This window comes from Bufo gargarizans, chromosome 1 (genome assembly GCF_014858855.1).
Source record: "Bufo gargarizans isolate SCDJY-AF-19 chromosome 1, ASM1485885v1, whole genome shotgun sequence".
Taxonomy (NCBI): Eukaryota; Metazoa; Chordata; class Amphibia; order Anura; family Bufonidae; genus Bufo; species Bufo gargarizans.
Window position 1 is genome coordinate 580,611,387 of NC_058080.1, and position 21,771 is coordinate 580,633,157.

Consider the following 21,771-nt stretch of genomic DNA (forward strand, 5'->3'; position numbering starts at 1 on the left):
CTGTTGCGCCAGGCGAGTGTGAAACTGGGCATATGGAAGGCCTCGAAAGAGGCTACCATAAGACCCAGGACCTGCAAGTATTCCCGAATGGAGAGGCACGGGGAGCGCAGCAGATGCGACACTGCCCCCTGGATCTGGGAGGACTTGAAGGCTGGTAGAATACTTTGGCAGCCGAGGTGTCCAAAATCATCCTCCGGAAGGAGAGCCTCTGGGACGGGAAGAGGCAGGAGTTTGGGAAAGTTACCAGCCAGCCGAACCGTTCCAGAGTCTGAACAGTGATCCGGACGCTGTCCTTGGTCTGCAGTAGAGAGGGGGGCCTCTATCCGGATATCGTCCCGATAGGGCAGCAAAGGAATGCCCCTGGTACGAAGAAGCGCCATGAGCGGTCCAGGACCGTGGCAAGGACCCGCGGGGTGGTCGCCAACCCGAAGGAAGGGCGACAAACTGACAGTGTCGACCCATAATGGCGAAGCGCAGGAATCGATGGTGGGATTCCGCAATCGGGACATGTGATAGGCCTAGGAGCAGCAGGGCGGGCTGACTGGGCCCTCTAGTGCCGGGAAGGCTGGTGCAAAGGAAGGCCTCTTTGCGGGCGACCTGAGACCCCCGGCGGAGGAAGCAGGCGACGGCCTACCAGATGAGAAACGGCAAAAGGCATGCAGAGATTAACTCGTCCAGCTAATCCCCATAAGGTCTGGAAACCCCAAAGGGGAGTTTAGCAAGGGAACGCTTGGTGGAGGCGTCAGCGTCCCACACCTTCAATCAGATCTCTTCGCGCTGAGTGACAGAGATGGCCAACCAGCGGGCAAAGAGGGAATCAATGTCCCTAGAAGCTTCGCAAAGAATCTTAGAAGCCTGAGACATCTGGAGAACCAACTCCAGTGTGTTAGTAGTCGCATCTCGTACCGCCAGTTCCTGGTGGTGGTGCTGTAACCACACCGAGAGAGCACTGGCTACCCCTGCTGAGTGAAAGGTAGGTCACAGGGACGCGCTGCCAGCGAAAAAAGGACCTGGAAGAGAGTCTATGCGTCTGTCTACAGCATCCTGGAAAGAGGAACTGACTAAGACAGGAAGGGCCATATAATTGGCTAATCCGGCCACCGGAGGATCCACCTTAGGGGGAGGAGACACCTCTCCTCGCCGTCAGCAGGGAAAGGAAAGTATATTCATGCGCTGGGTGGTCGAGAACCTTACTAAGACTACCCCAGGCCCTGGACATGACCGCGGAAAAATCCCTCATGGACCGGGAACATGGTAGTCTCCGACTGCCTGGACGGAAAAAGGGGGAACTCCTGACCAGTGGAAGGAGGAGAATCCCCTTGGAGAATAAAGGTGTCTCGGACAGTCGCCACTAAGTCAGCCACCCTGGTGGAGAGCTTAGGCGAGGGGTCCCGCTCCATGACCTAATCAGAGCCGGAAATTCTCCTTCAGACTTGCGCTCCCTAAGGGAGGGGAGAGTCGCCCGAACGCGCCTCTAGACGAGAGGGGGGGGGGGGGGGGAGAGCCGGAGCCATCCGAGGAGGGATGCTGCTGCTCACGCTCCCTGTTAGTAGTCGGGCGTCTTCTGTGGAAAACCACTTAGAGAGGTGGTTGGCGTCACAGGATTTGAAAATGCCCTATAGTCCAAAAAGGACCTGGCTCGTCCAAGCCGGATAATTCCCCTTCGGATTACTCTCCCTAGGGAGGGGGAAGAGCAGTCCGCAAGCGCCACCTGCGAGGTGAGGGGGGTGGAGAGACGGAGACATCCGAGGTGGGATGCTGCCGCACACGCTGCCTCTTCGTAGTCAGTCACCCACTGTGGGGACCACTGAGAGAGATGGAATCGGTAGCGCCACAGGATTAAAGGACATGGTTGCCTTGGCGACTAAGACCAATTTAGCGGCCGCGCTGGACATGGCAGATGCCCAAGCGGGGACCGCAGGCTCCCAGGAACGTGGAGGAGGGGTGGAGGAGGGGGGTAAGGCAGGGATGCAGGTAATACTTATCTGCTCCTGCAGATCTTCTCCCTCGACTCCAGGACCAGCAGGGATGCACCTCTTCAGGCGTCTGACTCCTTGTCCAGGAGTGCAGTGTTCTGGTGGAGGGTGGCAGCAGGAGACCCAGTAGCTGGTGGGATACCGGAGCTGCAGGTCGAGCCCGGATCCACTTGTCTTCTTTGGGGGGCAATGGAGGCAGCAGGGCAGCGTCCAAGGACGGCGGCGGGCATTCCACGGGGGACCAGGAAGGCGCCATGCCGACCTGTGTCCCCATCTAGAATAATGTAAACAATTTTTGAAGGCTGAAAGGGGCTTTGAACTCAGAAAGCCTGGACATGGGGCAGAAGCAGCATTACCACTGAGCTACCAGCTTGCCTGGCACAAAACGGAGTAGAGTGATGAGGAGCTGCACGGCCGTGAGCAAACAGAGTCTCCGGTGTAAGGAGAGTCAGAGCGGCATGCCGAGGCTCCGCCCCCCCGAACGCGTCATTATGGCGCGAAAAAAACGCACGAAAAAAGCGCGCAAAACAAGCGCGCACGAAAATAAGCGCGCGCACGAAAATATGCGCGTGCGCGAAAATGAGCGCGCGCGCGATTTAAAAAAACACCACGTGGAGGAGCGGCCTGCCGGCGGGCGCTGAGAGAGCGCAGCAGCCAAGGCCCGACAAGAGAAGCGCTGAAGCCCACAGTTTAAGGGGGAAGAGATGCCTGAGTGCCAAAATGAAGAAAGTGCCCCATCAGGATCCTTCTTCAAGCTCACCCAGGTAGCCACAGACAAACAGACACAGAGGGAGGGGGAGGGACTGGGCAATACTTATCTGCTCAGCATGCTCCCTCGATGTCCAGACCAGCAGGGATGCGCCTCTTCAGACTTCTGACTCCAATCCAGGAGAACAGTGCTCTGGAGGAGGGTAGGCAGCAGGCGTCCCAGCAGCTGGTGGGATGCCGGAGCTAACAGGTCGAGCCCGGATCCACTTATCTTCTTGGGGGGAAATGGAGGCAGCCAGGCAACGTCCCAAAGACGGCGGCGGGCACTCCACGGGGGACCAGGAAGGCGCCATGCCGACCTGTGTCCCCATCTAGAATAAAAATAACAAAAAGGAGTAGAATCAGAGAGTGTCAACCTCCTTCACCAGACACTAAGCAAAGACTGAGTTCCTCCTGGTGGAGTCGGGGGGTATAGCCCGAGGAGGAGGAGCTCTTTCATTTGCATAGTGTCCCTCCTACTAATACCTCTAAGCTATACCCATGGTCTGTGTCCCCCAATGGAAAAAAGTACGAGAAAAATAAATTAAATTAACATGGCACTGTAAATGCAATACACACATAAAAGACAAGCCATTATACAACTTCACTTTCTAAAATCTGAGTTTTTGAATTCCAAAGAAAAAAAACATGTTAAATGCGACAAACTTTTAACCACTTAAGGACCACAGGTTTATACCCCCCTACTGACCAGGCCCTTTTTTACAAATCTGCACTCCACAACTTTAACGGTTTATTGCTCGGTCATGCAACTTGGCACCCAAATTAATTTTACCTCCTTTTCTTCTCACAAATACAGCTTTCTTTTGGTGGTAATTGATTGCTGCTGAGATTTTTCCTTTTTCTGATATTAATCAAACTAGACCGCAATTTTCTCAATTTTGAACTTTCTCTGGTTAAATTGTTCAAATATAATTGCATTTCTATACAAGTTTGTGTCAGAATTTATTGTGCTACATGTCTTTGATAAAAATCAAATAAGTGTATATTTATTGGTTTGCGCAAAAGTTATAGCGTTATTCACAAAAATGTGAATTTCTGCATTTTGAAGCAGCTCCGACTTTCTGAGCACCTGTCATGTTTCTTGAGGTGCTAGAATGCCAGGATAGTATAAATACCCCCAAATGACCCCAGGGATATATAGGCCTATAGGGATATATGAAGTCACAGAGCCACAGGGCTGGCCTGAGCATACTGAGGGGCAGAGTTAGGCGTGAGTGAGGCAGAGGAACTTGGGCACTTTCAGCAAACTCTCCGCCCCTGGGCACTTGCGACGGCTCATTAGCATATTAAAAAAACGACTTTTTGGCCGATTTGGATGATCTGAAAAACTACACAGATGTTACCTTTGTTTTAGGTCTTTGTGTCCCACTGAACTATGTGATCGGTTTAAAACCGGTCAGGTTGGTGACAGATTCCCTTTAAGTTGCTTTTTACTGTTGTTAAATTTATGGTGCTGTAATTATGAAGACAAGGTGGCGTGTTCCAATGGGATAAATTTCCCTTAAATGGATTGTTTCACCTCATACATTGGTAGCATATGGCTAAAATATGCCACCAATGTCAGAATGGAGGCCTGCCGCGTTCACTTTGGTGGCTCCGTTCTAGAGACAGGTGTGGGTCTCTGAGGTGAGACCCACACCTATCTGACACTGGAGGTATATCCTAGCAATAGGAGGTGAGACAGCCCCTTTTAAGTGGCAAAATGGTTTAAAAAAAAAAAATCATTGCTTACCTCACCAATGCCCTTGCTATTAATTATTTTTTTTTTTAATCAGACATCATACAAACATCAATAAATGACAATACACATAGACATAGCACTGGACTGTAGAGAGGGAAACCACCAACTACGCATATTCCAAGCCTCAAATGACCAGATTACGTGCTCACAGTGTGTGGCCTATAAGAGGCGTGCGTAGGTCAAGGCCAGAGGTATCACACCATGGAGACCACAGCTACTAAAATTTTGGTAAGGCTCCTCACAACTGATAAAACAAGATTTTTGTGAACTCACCTGTAAAATCTCTGTGAACTCACCTTCTGATGGAAGACTGGGCCCTGGGAGAGTAGGTCGGCCCTGAGTGGAAGCGGCCACAGTGCATCCCCCAGAAGGAGAATGAGCTCCGTCGAGGCCAGTCTGGGGCGATCAGGATTGCCTGGATGCCCTCCATCCTGATTCTGCGCAGGATCTGAGGCAGGAGTGGTAAGGGTGGGAACATGTAAAGGAACGAGAAGCTGTCCCATGGTGCCACGAGAGCATCCACGTTGTACGCCACCGGGTCTCTTGCGCAAGACAAGAAGCACAGGAGCTTGTGAATGAGCCTGGACGCCATCAATTCCACTTCCGGACGTCCCCACCGGAGACAGAGAGCCTCCAACACCTCCTGATGGAGAGACTACTCCCCCGGGTCCACCATCGTCTAGCTGAGAAAGTCTGCGGTCTAATTGTCCACTCCCGGAATATAGACTGCCGAAATCACCAAACACGGGCTCCCGCCCACTGTAGAATCTTCGCAGACTCCTGCATCACCGCACGGCTGCGAGTCCCTCCTTGGTGGTTGATATAGGCGACCACCGTGGCATTGACCGACTGTACTCTGACCAGATGACCCTGCAAGAGGGGAGTGAAATGGTGAAGGGAGAGGTAGATGGCCCGGAGTTCCAGGATGTTGATGGGCAGTTTGGACTCTGATAGAGAACAAACACCCTGGTCCGTCCGTGGAGGCTGGCGTCTGATGTAATGACAGTCCATGTAAGGGTACTTTCACACTTGCGGTAGGACGGATCCGACAGGCTGTTCACCCTGTCGGATCTTTCCTTCCACTATTTCGCCGTGCCGCCGCTCCGTCTCCATTGACTATAATGGGGACGGGGGCGGAGCTCCGGCGCAGCACGGCAGTGCGCGGCAAAGGTCCACCGGACTAAAAGTCCTGCATGATCGACTTTTTAGTCTGGCGGCCTCTGACAGCGAACTGCACAGAAGCTCCGCCCCGTCCCCATTATAGTCAATAGGGACGGAGCGGCGGTCCGGCGGCACGGCAAAATAGCGGAAGGACGGATCCGACAGGGTGAACAGCCTGTCGGATCCGTCCTGCCGCAAGTGTGAAAGTACCCTTACTGGGAGAAAGGATTTCCCCGAAGACAGGTGCGCAGTCACGATCCACCAACTGAGTGCCGAGCGCACTTGCCGAGATAGACGAATCATGAGATCCAGAGAGTCCAGGGATTTGTCCCATGATGACAAAATGGCCCGCTGAAAGTACCTGGTGTGGAATTGGGCGAAAGGGATTGCCTCGAAAGAGGCTACCATCAGGCCCAGCACCCGCATACAATTGCGGATAGATGTACTGCGGCGCTGGAGTAGCAGATGCACCGACCTCTGAATATCCAGTGTCTTGTTCAGTGGCAGGCGTACCATGGCTACACCTGAATCTAACGTCATGCCCAGGAACCTGACCTGAGTGGCTGGAGACAGGAAGGACTTCCACAGATTGACTATCCATCCGAAGCGGGATAGAGTGCTCACAGTGATCTGAAGACTTTCCTCGCATTGAAACGCCGTAGGAGCCTTGATTAAGATGCCCCTGGATCGCAGAAGGCCCAGAAGGGGAGCGAGTACCTTTGTGAATACTCGCGGAGCTGTCGCCAGGCCGAATGGTAGGGCGACAAATTGGTAATGGAATGAATGGCAAACTGAAGAAAACGTTGGTGAACGTATGCGATGGGAACGTGTAGGTAGGCATCCTGGATGTCTATGGACACCATAAATTCCGTACCAATGAAGCAACCACGGAACGAAGGGACTCCATCCTGAAACGCTGAATACGAAGGAAGCGGTTCACTATCTTGAGGTCCAGCACTAGGCGAACATTGCCCTCTTTTTTGGGGACCGCGAACAGGTTGGAATAAAAACCTGTAAACCTTTCCTCTAAGGGCACTGACGTCATCACCCCCCGTGAGAGAAGGGATTGAACTGCATGAAAGAATGCCGCAGCTCGAACTGGATCCCTGGGAGGCTGAGAGAGGAAAAAACGGTTGGGCGGGATAGACTTGAACTCTATCTTGTAACCCGAGGTGACGACCTCGAGTGCCCATGCGTCCGAAATATGGGTCCGCCAAATCTCCTAAAAAAGGAAGAGACCCCCCCCCCACCCGTGAGGGCGGGAACACACCTTCATGCTGAATGCTGTTTTTAGTTGCTGAGGTGGCATAAGCCCCAGCAGCCCTGGCGTCCGCGGGCTCAAGGACGGGCCCTTTCGTCGGTGGACTGTCCCGCTGTTGAGGTGGGTGCTGGACAGGTGCCCGAGAACCGGCAAAAGGACTGGTAACGGGAGGAGGAAACTCTAGGACGAAAGAAACGCTTCGCCTTGGGTTGGGGCAGATGGGTGCTTTTCCCACCCGTTGCTTCCAAAATAATCTCGTCCAGCAAAGGGGAGTCTCAAAAGCGAGCCTTTAAAAGGATGAATCTGCCGCCCAAACCTTGAGCCATAACTCTTGGCGGATAGATATCGCGAGAGCTGAGGAACGGGCGACCATCGTCCTAGCATCCATAGCCACTTCGCAGAGATACTTCCCTGCCTGAGAAATTTGGAGTGCTAAGGACTGGAGCTCAGCAGGGAGAATGTCGGACGCTACGTTCAAACGGAGGGCCCACTACAAGACCGGCTTGGCTACCCATGCAAAAATTGGTCGCAAGGCCGAACCACTAGCCGCAAAGATAGACTTGGAGAGCGATTCTATGCAACGGTCTACTGGGTCCTGGAGAGATGAGCCACCCGCCACTGGGATAGCCGTGTTCTTAGCCAGGCGAGTGACCGGTGGGTGGGTCCACCCTCGGAGGAGAAGCCCATTTTTCCACGTAATCGCCTGGAAAATGATAGAGTAGGTCCAATCGCTTAGGAACAATGAAGCGTAGACCAGGCTGGTCCCAAGCTTTTGCGACAACTAAAGAAAAGTCATTGTGTAATAGGAAAGACTTAGGTGTCTGCCTTGAATGCAGAAATGACACCCCCTGGAGGCTGGGAGTTCCTCCTGAACCCGGAAGGTGTCACGTATAGCGGATATCAGGCTATCACCATGGATGCAATCTAAGAAGAGTGCTCCAGGTCCATTTCCGTATCTGAATCCCCAATCTCACCCTCAGACATTGCATCACCTAAGAGGTGATTAGGAGCCGGGAGGGGGAGGAGATGTTGAGGCATCAGAGGAGAAACTGTGGCCTGCTCTGGGATGCTTACTGGGAGTTCGGTTCTGGTTTGTACACCTTGCGATGGTGTGGATTGCACTGGTGGCGATTTCTCAACCAAATGACCCAGCAAAGAAAGGGTGAAATGGGAGATTTTAGGACCTTGCCCAGTCGGGTTCCCCATAGCCAGGATGGTCCTGCACTTCTGTGTGCTGCTGTAGAATAGGAGGATGGCTCTGTGCAGGCGCATGACATGCAGAGCATAGTGGTAGTGACAGACCACGAGGGAACTTCACCGAGCATAAAGTGCGGGCACAGTAGGTGGTCCTGCAGGGTGCCTGAGGGGGAGTATTGGCCAAATCAGACATTGTGGCACAGGTCTCTATGCTGGAGGGGCTGTGTCTCACCCTGCAGCTCGACAGGAAGGAGGAAGCATTGTCGCGGCTGGAGAATAAGCTCCGCCCCCTCCAACTCTTAGAAGGACAGCAGATCGGGCCGCCGTAGAGGAAGCCACGCCCCCCGCTCCGATGCTCTCAATGTGCGGCGCATGGAGCCGTCATTAGCGGGGGATGTATGTAAATGAATGGCGGCCGAATGTGGGAAGTGGCTGCTGCAATATATATGCGCCTGCACTGGAAGAGCGCCGCATGCGGCGATATGCGCCCGCACTGAAAGGGAGCCGCGGCCCCTAGAACCGGAGGGGATTAAGGAGGGAGACACCCCCCATGGCTGTAACGGGCGGGATTAACCCTTGCTGTACCGAATGTGGGGAGCCAAGATGGGCAACAGGTGGGTAGGATACCTTGCTACCCCCTACAAGCAGGGATGGGAGACCGGGAGGGAGGGTTTATACTCACCTGTCTTCATCTGTGGTCGTCGCCCTTTAATCATGTACCAGCAGGGCCACCACCACGACCGCTGGCAGAAGGCAGCAGGGGTCCGGGCAGAGAAGGGCTGGAGAGTAGGTTGCCCTCTTGCTGGCGGGAAGGCAGGGGAGCGAGGCTGCCCTGGTCCGCTTTGTCTTCTTGGGGGAGGCAGGGCTGTGGAACAAGTGACACCGGCCAGCCTCCCAGGGAGACACAAACGCCATGTGAATCTGTGCCCCATCCAGGAAACCTTTAAAAATATAGAAAAAATTAGAGCCACCCTGCTAAGCAGGGAGGTCTGCCTCCTACGACACTAAGCTAAAAACTGATATGCTCTCTCCAGGCTGGAGGGGGTAAAGCCTGCAGGGGAGGAGTTAACAGTTTTCAGCCTAGTGTCGCCTCCTAGTGGCAGCAGCAAGCTATACCCACGGTCCTGTGTCCCCCAATTATATGAGCGAGAAACATATTTATCTAGTCTTATAACCAGATTAAATTTAGAAGTAAACTCTGCTAAAATGGAGGGGACAGTTAGTGCCATAAACTCAAAAGATACCTTCTGTATTGATTATAGTATTTCCTGCCATTTATCCGCCTCTATTGGTCAGAGATCCTTTTTCCATCTCTCTTTGGCCTCACGCACACGGCCAGATCTGTTTTTGCGGTCCGCAACACAAACGCTGGCTGTGTGCGTCCCACACTTTCCTGACCAGCCTTTTCACTTGGCTGCACGGCAGTAAGCATTTTTTTTGCAGCCCTAAAGAAACAAATGGGTCCGCGCCCGATTCACTGTAAATATGGCCATGTGCATGAGGCATTTGAGAGCGTGAGAAAATGTTTTAAAGAAATTCCTCTAAAAGGTACTTATCGCTCTGGTTACCTCGTAGTATGCTACTATACGATAATTCTATGCGATAATACTAAAATTTACTATGCGATAATTCTAGTTGTCGCTGAAAGACTGAGAACCATAGGCGTGCGCACAGGGTGTGCCGGGTGTGCCTGGGCACACCCTAATAGGTTCGTCACCTCCGTGCGCACTGCCCCCCAGCTGATTCCCCTTGTCTGTTTTGCTGGCTGCCGCTGCCCGCCGCACTGTCAATTCATTTACAATACCTGGCTGTGGGCTGCCGGCAGGCGGTGGCTAGTATTCAAATAGGGGGACGGAGTCCCGGACCCGGCGGAGGCAGAGAGGGAGTGCGTGCTGTGCGGCGCGGGATGAGTTGACGTCACGTCACGCCGCATCCATTCTGAGTACCCTGTGCGCCTGGCCGCCTGCTAGCTGATGAGGTGAGGGCATATAAAAAAAGAAGTATGTTATGTACCCCCCCCTGTCCCACAGTGCTACGAATCCTCTGTTGTCGCCTGTATTACCCTGATATCACTCAGTTATATAATATATCTGAGGGATATCAGGGTAAATTATACAGGGGGTAATATAACTAGGGGTATCAGGGTACATGAGGGGCAATATAACTGAGGAGGGCTAGGCTACTATCAGACATTTTACAGGGGTAATATAACTTATCTTACCCCTCACCCCTGTATTATGTCCCTGATAGCCCTGCTCACTTATATTACCCCTGTATAATGTACCCTGATAGATACCACTTAGTTATATTATCCCCTGTATAATGTACCCCAATACCCCTCAGTTATATAATATAACTGAGGGGTATCAGGTTAAATTATACAGGGCGGGGTAATAACTAAGGGGTATCAGTGTACATTATTATACAGGGGGTACTATAACTAAGGGGTATCAGGGGACATTATACAGAGGTAATATAACTTATATTACCCCTGTATAATGTCCTTGATAGCCCTCCTCAGTTATATTACCCCTGTATAGTGTACCCTGATACCCTGTAGTTATATTACCCCCTGTATAATGTCACCCACAGGCCCCCCATAACAGTGTGTCACCCACAGATCCCCCATAACAATGTGTCACCCACAGATCCCCCATAACACTGTCACCCACAGATCCCCCATAACACTGTGTCACCCACAGATCCCCCATAACACTGTGTCACCCACAGATCCCCCATAACACTGTCATCCACAGATCCCCCATAACAGTGCACCTGCGCACTATGGAGAGACTGAAAGGAGGGGAAGATCCGTGGAAGCAAGCAGAGGACAGCACAGCAGACGACTGAATAGCTTCTTTTGTAAGTAAATTATGTTATTATAGTGCTGAAACTGCTTTAAACTCTAAAGAAAAGTTTAGGCAACGTTTCAGATCATACAAAGGCTGCTTGAAAAAGGCTCTTTGTATGAGCTGAAACGTTGCCTACACCACATGGGTGAATAAACCACTTATTTTTATCTGGAGTGCTGTCCGGTTTCATATATATAACTTTCTCAGGTATCATCTCATCATTATACCCCCGGCACATATGTGCACAATTAATGTATCATGAATAATCATGGATGTGTAATGAACAGCTGACAAGGTTTATGGACTTTTTGTAATAGTATAAGATAGTCAGCCCTATTATGCACTTTCTGCAATGTTAGCACTAGGCACTTTATTCATAATCACTATGATGACTCTTTGGAGTCTGTATGTATATTCTTTTGTACAGTTTTTTATTAAGCACTAATCATGTTGTTGTATAATTGATTCACTGATATATGTCTGCTCTGCACTTTTTGTCATTGCTTGAGAAAGGCTCATGTAGAGCCGAAACGTCGCTTTTTTGCTGCCACCGTATGGGTGAATAAACACTACCTGTTTTACTGAAGAAACCGTTTGGAGTGCTGTCCGATTTTTTTCTAATATATATATATATATATATATACACACATACACACATACATACACACACACACGTGCGCGGGGTGTGTGTTTGTGCTTAGGGTGCACACCCTAATGCAATAGGCTGCGCACGCCTATGATGAGAACACCCTAAAATGATGACCCCCGAGTTACCCCCCCTGCCATTTTGATGCCGTTCCGGTCGTCTCTGCTCTTTACTTCACGGTTCTGATTTGAGACACCGGAAATGGCTCGAAATGCCCGGTCAGTAAACCACTGGTTGAGGTGGCTTACCACTGCCGTTGAATGGCTGAGCAGTCATTTCCAGACATTTCCTGTGTGTAAAGCCAAGAAGTATAGAAAAGTGGAGACTGGAGCAGTATCTGCACTATAGCAGCAAGGGACCCGAGAGGTAAGTAATGCTATTTTTTTATTCTTAACCCAATCTGTCCTCTTAAAAAAAAATATTACCGTAGTATTTATGAGATAAAGTAGTAAAACACAACAGAAGAGAACTGGTTCACTGATAGAGTTCAGCTCACCTTTCAAGGACTTATCAGTGAAATAATCTCCTAAACCTGGAATTCCTTGGGTATCAAATAAACTCTGGTTTACAGTAGAGACTGTAAGGATTTCTTCAGTTGACATCTCCATGAGCTCATCTTCACCATCCAGGCTGGATAAACCAATAAGATCACTGCTGTTAAACAAACTCGCTCGAATTTTTTCAATTTTCGCCCGAGAGCGCACCTGTTAAAGAGAATTAAAAAATAAAAAATCGGAAGAAAATTCTACAGGCACATCTGTACTGTTCATTAAAATATAAACCATGTAAAATAGGGTTTAGAAAAAGCATCATATACAATTGTATCTGCAACTGTATGTTTTAACCCCTTAAGGACACATGACGTATCGGTACGGCATGTTTCCCGAGTCCTTAAGGACACATGACATACCGGTACGTCATGTGTTGTTCCGATCACTGCCGTGCGGCCGGCTGTGATCGGAGCAAGGTGCCTGCTCAAATCATTGAGCAGGCACCTCGGCTAAATGCGCGGGGGGGTCCCGTGACCCCCCCATGTCCGCGATCGCAACAAACCGCAGGTCAATTCAGACCTGCGGTTTGTTGCGCTTTCTGCAGTTTCGCGATGACCGCGGCGATCAGAAACTTTAGTGTGGCGAAAATATATATTTATCACCCCCCCCCCCCCTGCACCGCTGAATGATTTTAGCCCGGTGGGAGGTGTAGGGGGGGTGTTGCGGGCGGTGCGGGAGGCGGGCGGTGCGGCAGGCGGGATCGCGATCCCCCGCCCGCCTCCCAATGAATAATCGTTGGTGTAGAGTGGGTATACCAGGGTGCCAGCACATTGCTGGCACCCTGGTATAAACGGCTGACATCGGTGATGCGATGTCAGCCGTTTAACCCTTTCCATACAGCGGTCCGTACGGACCACTGTATGGAAAAAGTTAACAGTAAGAGGGAGCTCCCTCCCTCTCCGATCGGGGGGCTGCAGTGCCTTTGCAGCCCCCCGATGGAGAGGGAGAGAGCCCCCAGACAGCCCCCCGACACCCCGTGCTCACCCTTCCCCGTCTGCGCAGTTCTGAGCAGACGGGGAAGGTTCCCATGGCAACAGGACGCCTGCTCAGGCGTCCTGCTGTCCATGGAGCTGAACAGATCTGTGCTGAAAGCATAGATCTGTTCAGTGTAAGTAAAATACAGTACAGAGCCCTATATAGAGTACAGTACTGTATTATACTGACATCAGACCCACTGGATCTTCAAGAACCAAGTGGGTCTGGGTCAAAAAAAAAGTGAAAAAAAAGTAAAAATCAAAAAACACATTTATCACTGATTAAAAATTAAAAAAATAAAATTCCCTACACATGTTTGGTATCGCCGCGTCCGTAACGACCTGATCTATAAAACGGTCATGTTACTTTACCCGAACGGTGAACGCCATAAAAATAAAAAATAAAAAACTATGATGAAATTGAAATTTTGTCCACCTAACTTCCCAAAAAAAGGTAATAAAAGTGATCAAAAAATTCGCATGTACGCCAAAATTGTAACAATCAAACCGTCATCTCATCCCGCAAAAAATGAGACCCTACTTAAGATAATCGCCCAAAAACTGAAAAAACTATGGCTCTTAGACTATGGAAACACTAAAACATCATTTTTTTGGTTTCAAAAATGAAATCATTGTGTAAAACTTACATAAATAAAAAAAAAGTATACATATTAGGTATCGCCGCGTCCGTATCGACCGGCTCTATAAAAATATCACATGACCTAACCCCTCAGGTGACCACCGTAAAAAAATAAAAATGGTGTAAAAAAAGCCATTTTTTGTCATCTTACGTCACAAAAAGTGTAATAGCAAGCGATCAAAAAGTCATATGTACCCCAAAATAGTGCAAATCAAACCGTCATCTCATCCCGCAAAAAATGAGACCCTACTTAAGATAATCGCCCAAAAACTGAAAAAACGATGGCTCTTAGACTATGGAGACACTAAAACATTTTTTTTGTTTTAAAAATGAAATCATTGTGTAAAACGTACATAAATAAAAAAAATTGTATACATATTAGGTATCGCCGCGTCCGTGACAACCTGCTCTATAAAATTACCACATGATCTAACCTGTCAGATGAATGTTGTAAATAACAAAAAAAAAAAAAAACGCTGCCAAAAGCTATTTCTTGTTACCTTGCCGCACAAAAAGTGTAATATAGAGCAACCAAAAATCATATGTACCCTAAACTAGTACCAACAAAACTGCCACCCTATCCCGTAGTTTCTAAAATGGGGTCACTTTTTTGGAGTTTCTACTCTAGGGGTGCATCAGGGGGGCTTCAAATGGGACATGGTGTCAAAAAACCAGTCCAACAAAATCTGCCTTCCAAAAACCGTATGGCATTCCTTTCCTTCTGTGCCCTGCCGTGTGCCCGTACAGCGGTTTACGACCACATATGGGGTGTTTCTGTAAACTACAGAATCAGGGCCATAAATAAGGAGTTTTGTTTGGCTGTTAACCCTTGCTTTGTAACTGGAAAAAAAAAATTCAAATGGAAAATCTACCAAAAAAGTGAAATTTTGAAATTGTATCTCTATTTTCCATTAAATCTTGTGCAACACCTAAAGGGCTAACAAAGTTTGTAAAATCAGTTTTGAATACCTTGAGGGGTGTAGTTTCTTAGATGGGGTCACTTTTATGGAGTTTATAATCTGGGGGTGCATCAGGGGGGCTTCAAATGGGACTTGGTGTAAAAAAACCGGTCCATAAAAATCAGCCCTCCAAAAAACAAACAGCGCTCCTTTCACTCTACGCCCCGCTGTGTGGCCGTACAGTAGTTTACGACCACATATGGGGTGTTTCTGTAAACAGCAGAGTCAGGGCAATAAAGATACAGTCTTGTTTGGCTGTTAACCCTTGCTTTGTTAGTGGAAATAATGGGTTAAAATGGAAAATTAGGCAAAAAAATGTAATTCTCAAATTTCATCGCCTTTTGCCAATAACTCTTGTGCAACACCTAAAGGGTTAACGACGTATGTAAAATCAGTTTTGAATACCTTAAGGGGTGTAGTTTCTTAGATGGGGTCACTTTTAGGGAGTTTCTGCTCTAGGGGTGCATCAGGGGGCTTCAAATGGGACATGGTGTAAATAAACCAGTCCATAAAAATCAGCCTTCCAAAAACCAAACGGCGCACCTTTCACTCTAAGCCCCGCTGTGTGGCCGTACAGTAGTTTACGGCCACATATTGGGTGTTTCTGTAAACGGCAGAGTCAGGGCAATAAAGATACAGTCTTGTTTGGCTGTTAACCCTTGCTTTATTAGTGGAAAAAATGGGTTAAAATGAAAAATTAGACAAAAAAATAAAATTCTCAAATTTCCTCCCCATTTGCCAATAACTCTTGTGCAACATCTAAAGGGTTAACAACGTATTCAAAATCAGTTTTGAATACCTTGAGGGGTGTAGTTTCTTAGATGGGGTCATTTTTGGGTGGTTTCTATTATGTAAGCCTCGCAAAGTGACTTGAGACCTGAACTGGTCCCTAAAAATTGAGTTTTTGTAAATTTCTGAAAAATTTCAAGATTTGCTTCTAAACTTCTAAGCCTTATAACATCCCCAAAAAATAAAATATCATTCCCAAAATAATTCAAACATGAAGTAGACATATGGGGAATGTAAAGTCTTCACAATTTTTGGGGGTATTACTATGTATTACAGAAGTAGAGAAACTGAAACTTTGAAATTTGCAAATTTTTCCAAATATTTGTTAAATTAGGTATTTTTTGGTGCAAAAAAAATAATTTTTTTGACTTCATTTTACCAGTGTCATGAAGTACAATATGTGACGAAAAAACAATCTCAGAATGGCCTGGATAAGTCAAAGCGTTTTAAAGTTATCAGCACTTAAAGTGACTCTGGTCAGATTTGCAAAAAATGGCCTGGTCCTTAAGGTGTAAAAAGGCTGTGTCCTTAAGGGGTTAAGAACTACCCCACCTTTTTATCATGTTTTAGGAATTCTGGAAAAGCAGGGGGCAGTAGTGTGTAGAGTGGATGAAATAGGTGTAGGCCTGAAACAGGTGTAACAGGTAACACTAGATAATATTTAAAACAATGAAAAGTTATTCTCTATATAAAACACTGGATACAAAGGATAGGTCACAGACAGAAAATTACCTCCACAACTGCAAAACCTTTGATGGGCTTGGACACTGGAGGCTGGTTGTCCAGTAAACCTGTAACATCCGGTAAACAGGTGGTTTCTACATTATCAAGTTGTTCGATAAGACTTCCCAAGCTGCCCATACTTCCTGTGCTGCAAATGGATAGGTCCAGACTCTCCTGGCTGGACACTACACTTGGCTCCAAAAGACCTTGAGGTACGGCAATCTCCGGCACAAACTGCTCCATGGATGCTTCACTGGTAGCTTGTGAAACTCCCTGAGAGCTACACAAGGAAGCCTGACTTGTGGAAGCAGAAGCGCTGACACTAACAGCAGGTGTCACACTGCTGGAACTACTAATATCCATGTTGTCCGTTACTGGAACTCCAGGAGTTTTGTCGGCCTCAGTTTTGCATTCAGCTCCTTCAGTTCCCTCTTTGTTTTTTGTTGTTTCTACATCTTGAAGGGGGATATAGATCTCATCTTTAAAAACCCCACCATGGGCATTGCATGCTTTTCGAATGGCACCTCTGACAACAGATTCTTCGAGGTGAGTTGGAATTCCAGAAATGACAAGCAAGCGGCTATGTGCTGTGGGTCCAACAAGTGCCTGGCTGGCATCTGCTATGGCATCGTTTGTAACACCCAAGCCTTGTGGATCTTTATTAGTTAGGTGTCTGAGAATCATTAGCAGAGTTAAAGCCCTGTGAAACCACAACATATCTTCTGGCTTACCTCCACCCATACTAAGCAAAGCAGGGTCATTCTCAACACCTCGTGAAGATGTGCGCTTTGCAGATGCTGTTTTTTCACGTTTGATCTTAACTTTCTTCCGCTTTGAAAGCAGGCTTGGACTTTGCGGTGTTTGCCCAGGAGAAGATGATGATGATGACGACGAGTCACTAAGGTTTGTTGCAGTTGTTGTGGTCATCACACTTACTGCAGCACTCATATTAATAGGAAGAGTAACTTCAGCCACAGCCAGGCAAGCCTCCATTAAAGCATGGAAATAGGTGGAGAAACGTCCATGCTCAGTAACCCCAGGCACAGAGCCTCCACATGCATTTCCGGAAGTCCAGTTTTGGGTCTCCTCATCATACAACTTACGCAACTCTGTTTGCAGAGCCATAAGCATTGCTAGACATGGATTAAGCTGAAGAGCAATTGAGGATGACAAGCCTGCAGGATTCTTCTTTTGCTCTAGGTGGTGAATTTTACGAAGCAGTTCAGCCAGCAAGTGGAACAATAACTCCTTTACAATCGGAGCCAAGTCTGTTGTCCACATCAAATTACCTAAAAAAATAAATAAAAATTGAATCATTTCTACTGTTACCATGTGGAATATGTACCTAAATATTGCCAAAAGTAAGGTTACCATGCCTCGTTATTAAAGGGCTTCTGTCACCCCACTAAACTCATTTATTTTTTGTGTGTACTTATAATCCCTATCCTGCGATATTGCTATACATTATGTTATTAATAATTTTCGTTCAGTAGATGTCAAAAAACTTACTTTTATGATATGCTAATTACCTGTCTACCAGCAAGTAGGGCGTATACTTGCTGGTAGCAGCCGCAGAAAACTGCCTCCTCCTCCTCCTGTTGATTGACAGGGCCAGCCGCGATCTCCTCCTCCGGTTGGCCCTGTCAGCATTTCAAAAATCTCGCCCCTGTGTTGATTCGGCGCAGGCGCTGAGGCTGGCCTCCTCAGCACTCCCTCAGTGTGCCTGCGCCGATGACGTCTTCTCTTTCCGTGACGTCATCGGCGCAGGCGCACTGAGGGAGTGCTGAGGAGGCGAGTCTCCTTATCTCAGAGCGCCTGCGCCGAATCAACACAGGGGCGAGATTTTCGAAATGCTGACAGGGCCAGCCGGAGGAGGAGATCGCGGCTGGCCCTGTCAATCAACAGGAGGAGGGGGCGGTTTTCTGCGGCTGCTACCAGCAAGTAGACGCCCTACTTGCTGGTAGACAGGTAATTAGCATATCATAAAAGTATGTTTTTTGACAAATCTACTGAACGAAAATTATTAATAACAATGTATAGCAATATCGCAGGATAGGGATTATAAGTACACAGAAAAAAAAAAAAAGAAAGAGTTTAGTGGGGTGACAGAAGCCCTTTAAACTAATTTTACAGACCTCCTCTTATTTCCTAAATATATAGACACACAGAATATTAACCATAGCACAAGTTTAATTGCAAAATATACAGCATGAGTAATGTTATATGACATATCATCTTAAAGAATATAGTTCCAAGACTCAAAATATTTTTAAGTCTCATTTTCCTAAAGGGACACTACCATAATTTTTTATTTTTTTTAAATCACATATTAAAGGAGTTTTCCCCATCTAGGACATTGTTGGCATATTGTTAGGATATACCATTAATGTCAGACAGGTGCAGATGCTAAACGTGGGACCCGCACCAATATCCAGAACAAGATGCTCGAATTGAACAGTGAGCAGCCACCTTCCGTTCATTGCTATGTTAGTTCTAAAAACATCCGAGCTCTGGCTCAGCTATTACTGGCAGTCACATAGCGGTAAATAGAGAGGTGGCTATGCTTGCGTCGAGCACTCTCCATTCACAGCTATGGGACTTCTGAATATAGCAATATGCCATCAATGTCCGAGATGGAGCAAATCCTTTAACAACCTACAGTTGCAAGAAAAAGTATGTGAACCCTTTGGAATGAGATGGATTTCTGCACAAATTGGTCATAAAATGTGATCTAAACTTCATATAAGTCACAACAATAGACAATCAGAGTGCTTAAACTAATAAGGCCCCTTTCACATGGGCGAGATTTCCGCGTGGGTGCAATGCGTGAGGTGAACGCATTGCACCTACACTGAATCCATTCAATTCTATGGGGCTGTGCACATGAGCGTTGGTTTTCACGCATCACTTGTGCGTTGCATGAAAATCGCAGCATGTTCTATATTCTGCGTCTTTTTCACGCAACGCATGCCCCATAGAAGTGAATGGGGCTGCGTGAAAATCGCAAGCATCCGCAAGCAAGTGCGGAAGCGGTGCGATTTTCACGCACGGTTGCTAGGAGACGATGGGGATGAAGACCAGATCATTATTATTTTCCCTTATAACATGGTTGACCATTACTCTTTACAGAACTGTTTCATTTCAGCAATATTCTTGGGATGTCTGGAATGAATCGCTTTCTTGAGGTCATGCCACAGCACCTCAATCGGGTTGAGGTCAGGACTCTGACTGGGCCACTCCAGAAGGCGTATTTTCTTCTGTTTAAGCCATTCTGTTGTTGATTTACTTCTATGCTTTGGGTCGTTGTCCTGTTGCAACACCCATCTTCTGTTGAGCTTCAGCTGGTGGACAGATGGCCTTAAGTTCTCCTGCAAAATGTCTTGATAAACTTGGAAATTCATTTTTCCTTCGATGATGGCAATCAGTCCAGGCCCTGACGCAGCAAAGCAGCCCCAAACCATGATGCCCCCACCACCATACTTCACAGTTGGGATGAGGTTTTGATGTTGGTGTGCTGTGCCTCTTTTTCTCCACACATAGTGTTGTGTGTTTCTTCCAAACAACTCAACTTTGGTTTCATCTGTCCACAGAATATTTTGTCAGTACTGCTGTGGAACATCCAGGTGCTCTTGTACAAACTGTAAACGTGCAGCAATGTTTTTTTTGGACAGCAGTGGCTTCCTCTGTAGTATTCTCCCATAAAATCCATTCTTGTTTAGTGTTTTATGTATCGTAGATTCGCTAACAGGGATGTTAGCATATGCCAGAGACTTTTGTAAGTCTTCAGCTGACACTCTAGGATTCCTCTTCACCTCATTGAGCAGTCTGCACTGTGCTCTTACAGTCATCTTTACAGGACGGCCACTTCTAGGGAGAGTAGCAGTAGTGCTGAACTTTCTCCATTTATAGACAATTTGTCTTACCGTGGACTGATGATCAGCAAGGCTTTTGGAGATACTTTTATAACCCTTTCCAGCTTTATGCAAGTCAACAATTCTTAATCGTAGGTCTTCTGAGAGCTCTTTTGTGCGAGGCATCATTCACATCAGGCAATGCTTCTTGTGAAAAGCAAACCCAGAACTGGTGTGTGTTTTTTATAGGGCAGGGCAGCTATAACCAACACCTCTAATCTCATCGCATTGATTGGACTCCAATTGGCTGACACCTCACTCCAATTAGCTTGTAAATGTCATTAGTCTAGGGGTTCACATACTCTTTCCACCTGCACTGTGAATGTTTACATGGTGTGTTCCATAAAAACATGGTAACATTTAATTATTTGTGTGTTAATAGTTTAAGCAGAGTGTTATTGTCTATTGTTGTGACATAGATGAAGATCATATCACATTTTATGACCAATTTGTGCAGAAATCCATATCATTCCAAAGGGTTCACATACTTTTTCTTGCAACTGTATATGTGAATATTAAATGAATTCATTTAATTTTTACAAAAAATGGTAGATGGTTTCCTGGAAATCATTTTTTGAAGTCACTCCACATATTCTCCTTCCTGTCTTGGCTCTAACTTCCTCCTTTGTTTTGACATTTAGCACAGCAAACAGTCTCACTTGATTTTCTCAGTCAGACCATTCACTGTGACCTTAGAGGGAAAGGAGATGAGTGACTTAATTAGACATCACACATTACACTGATAAGAGCAGTGCCTTTTTTGTGACATCTTTAGGCTCCTATCTATAGGCAGTTTTATCATTTATCATGTTGAGTGGCACAGAAGGACAAAACTTTGTATTTAAATGTCAATGCTACATAGCTGCTGAAATGAAAAAGAAAAACAGGCAAAAATTCTGAGTATTCTGTAAAAAAACAAAAAAAAAAAAAAAACACCTTTCTGAAGGAAGTGTTCCTTTAAGCTAGGCTCACAAAGCTTATGAAGTCTAGTGTTGCAGAAATCACAGTTACAATTACACAAAGGAACAAAACTCATGGAACCATCATGGAGCGTTCTCCTTACATAAAAATTCCACTACTTGCAGGAGGACAGACGATGGGATAGTATCAAGTTCATCTTCTGATTTCTCATCCACATCTTCAAGCTTCCATGATAAGAGCTGCTCAGTAAAAGCCATGGCAAGTGGAAATTCCAGGGGAAGGGAATGAATTAACACCACGGCTCCTGGCGCTGGAGATACACCTATATAAGGAATTCCAAAAACACTTTACAATAAAAGATTCAATGAAAGCATTTTGTTAACTTATACACATAAACCTCATCAGTTCTGCCCTGAGTGAAAATTAGATTTTTGCACTTACTGTAAAATCCTTTTCTCGTTCAATACATTGGGGGACACAGCACCATGGGTATATGCCCAGCTACCACTAGGAGGTGACACTAGATATCAAAAAGGTTGGCTCCGCCCAGGTGGGCTGTACCCTATCCACAGCCACTAGTCTAATCAGTTTGTGCCAATACCGGTAGGAGAGAGAAACAAAAGTGAAGAACCAACATGTCCTGGACCGGGGAAGGAAACGAGAACAGCAGTCCGGTGACAGGAAAAGAAGTGAAAACAAAG

General features: G+C 47.1%; 1 protein-coding gene across 3 annotated transcripts in view; it reads right to left on the bottom strand.

Annotated features, from left to right (window-relative positions):
* HECTD4 (HECT domain E3 ubiquitin protein ligase 4) overlaps nucleotides 1-21,771 on the bottom strand; it is a 226,643-nt gene that overhangs the window by 29,003 nt on the left and 175,869 nt on the right. For all 3 annotated transcript variants that reach the window (XM_044275799.1, XM_044275798.1, XM_044275797.1), the window contains exons 60-62: nucleotides 21,213-21,392; nucleotides 16,248-17,527; nucleotides 12,099-12,306 (exon numbers count right to left, since the gene is read on the bottom strand). In XM_044275799.1, coding sequence (XP_044131734.1) covers nucleotides 12,099-12,306; nucleotides 16,248-17,527; nucleotides 21,213-21,392 — 1,668 coding nt within the window. The remainder of the gene's footprint in view (nucleotides 1-12,098; nucleotides 12,307-16,247; nucleotides 17,528-21,212; nucleotides 21,393-21,771) is intronic.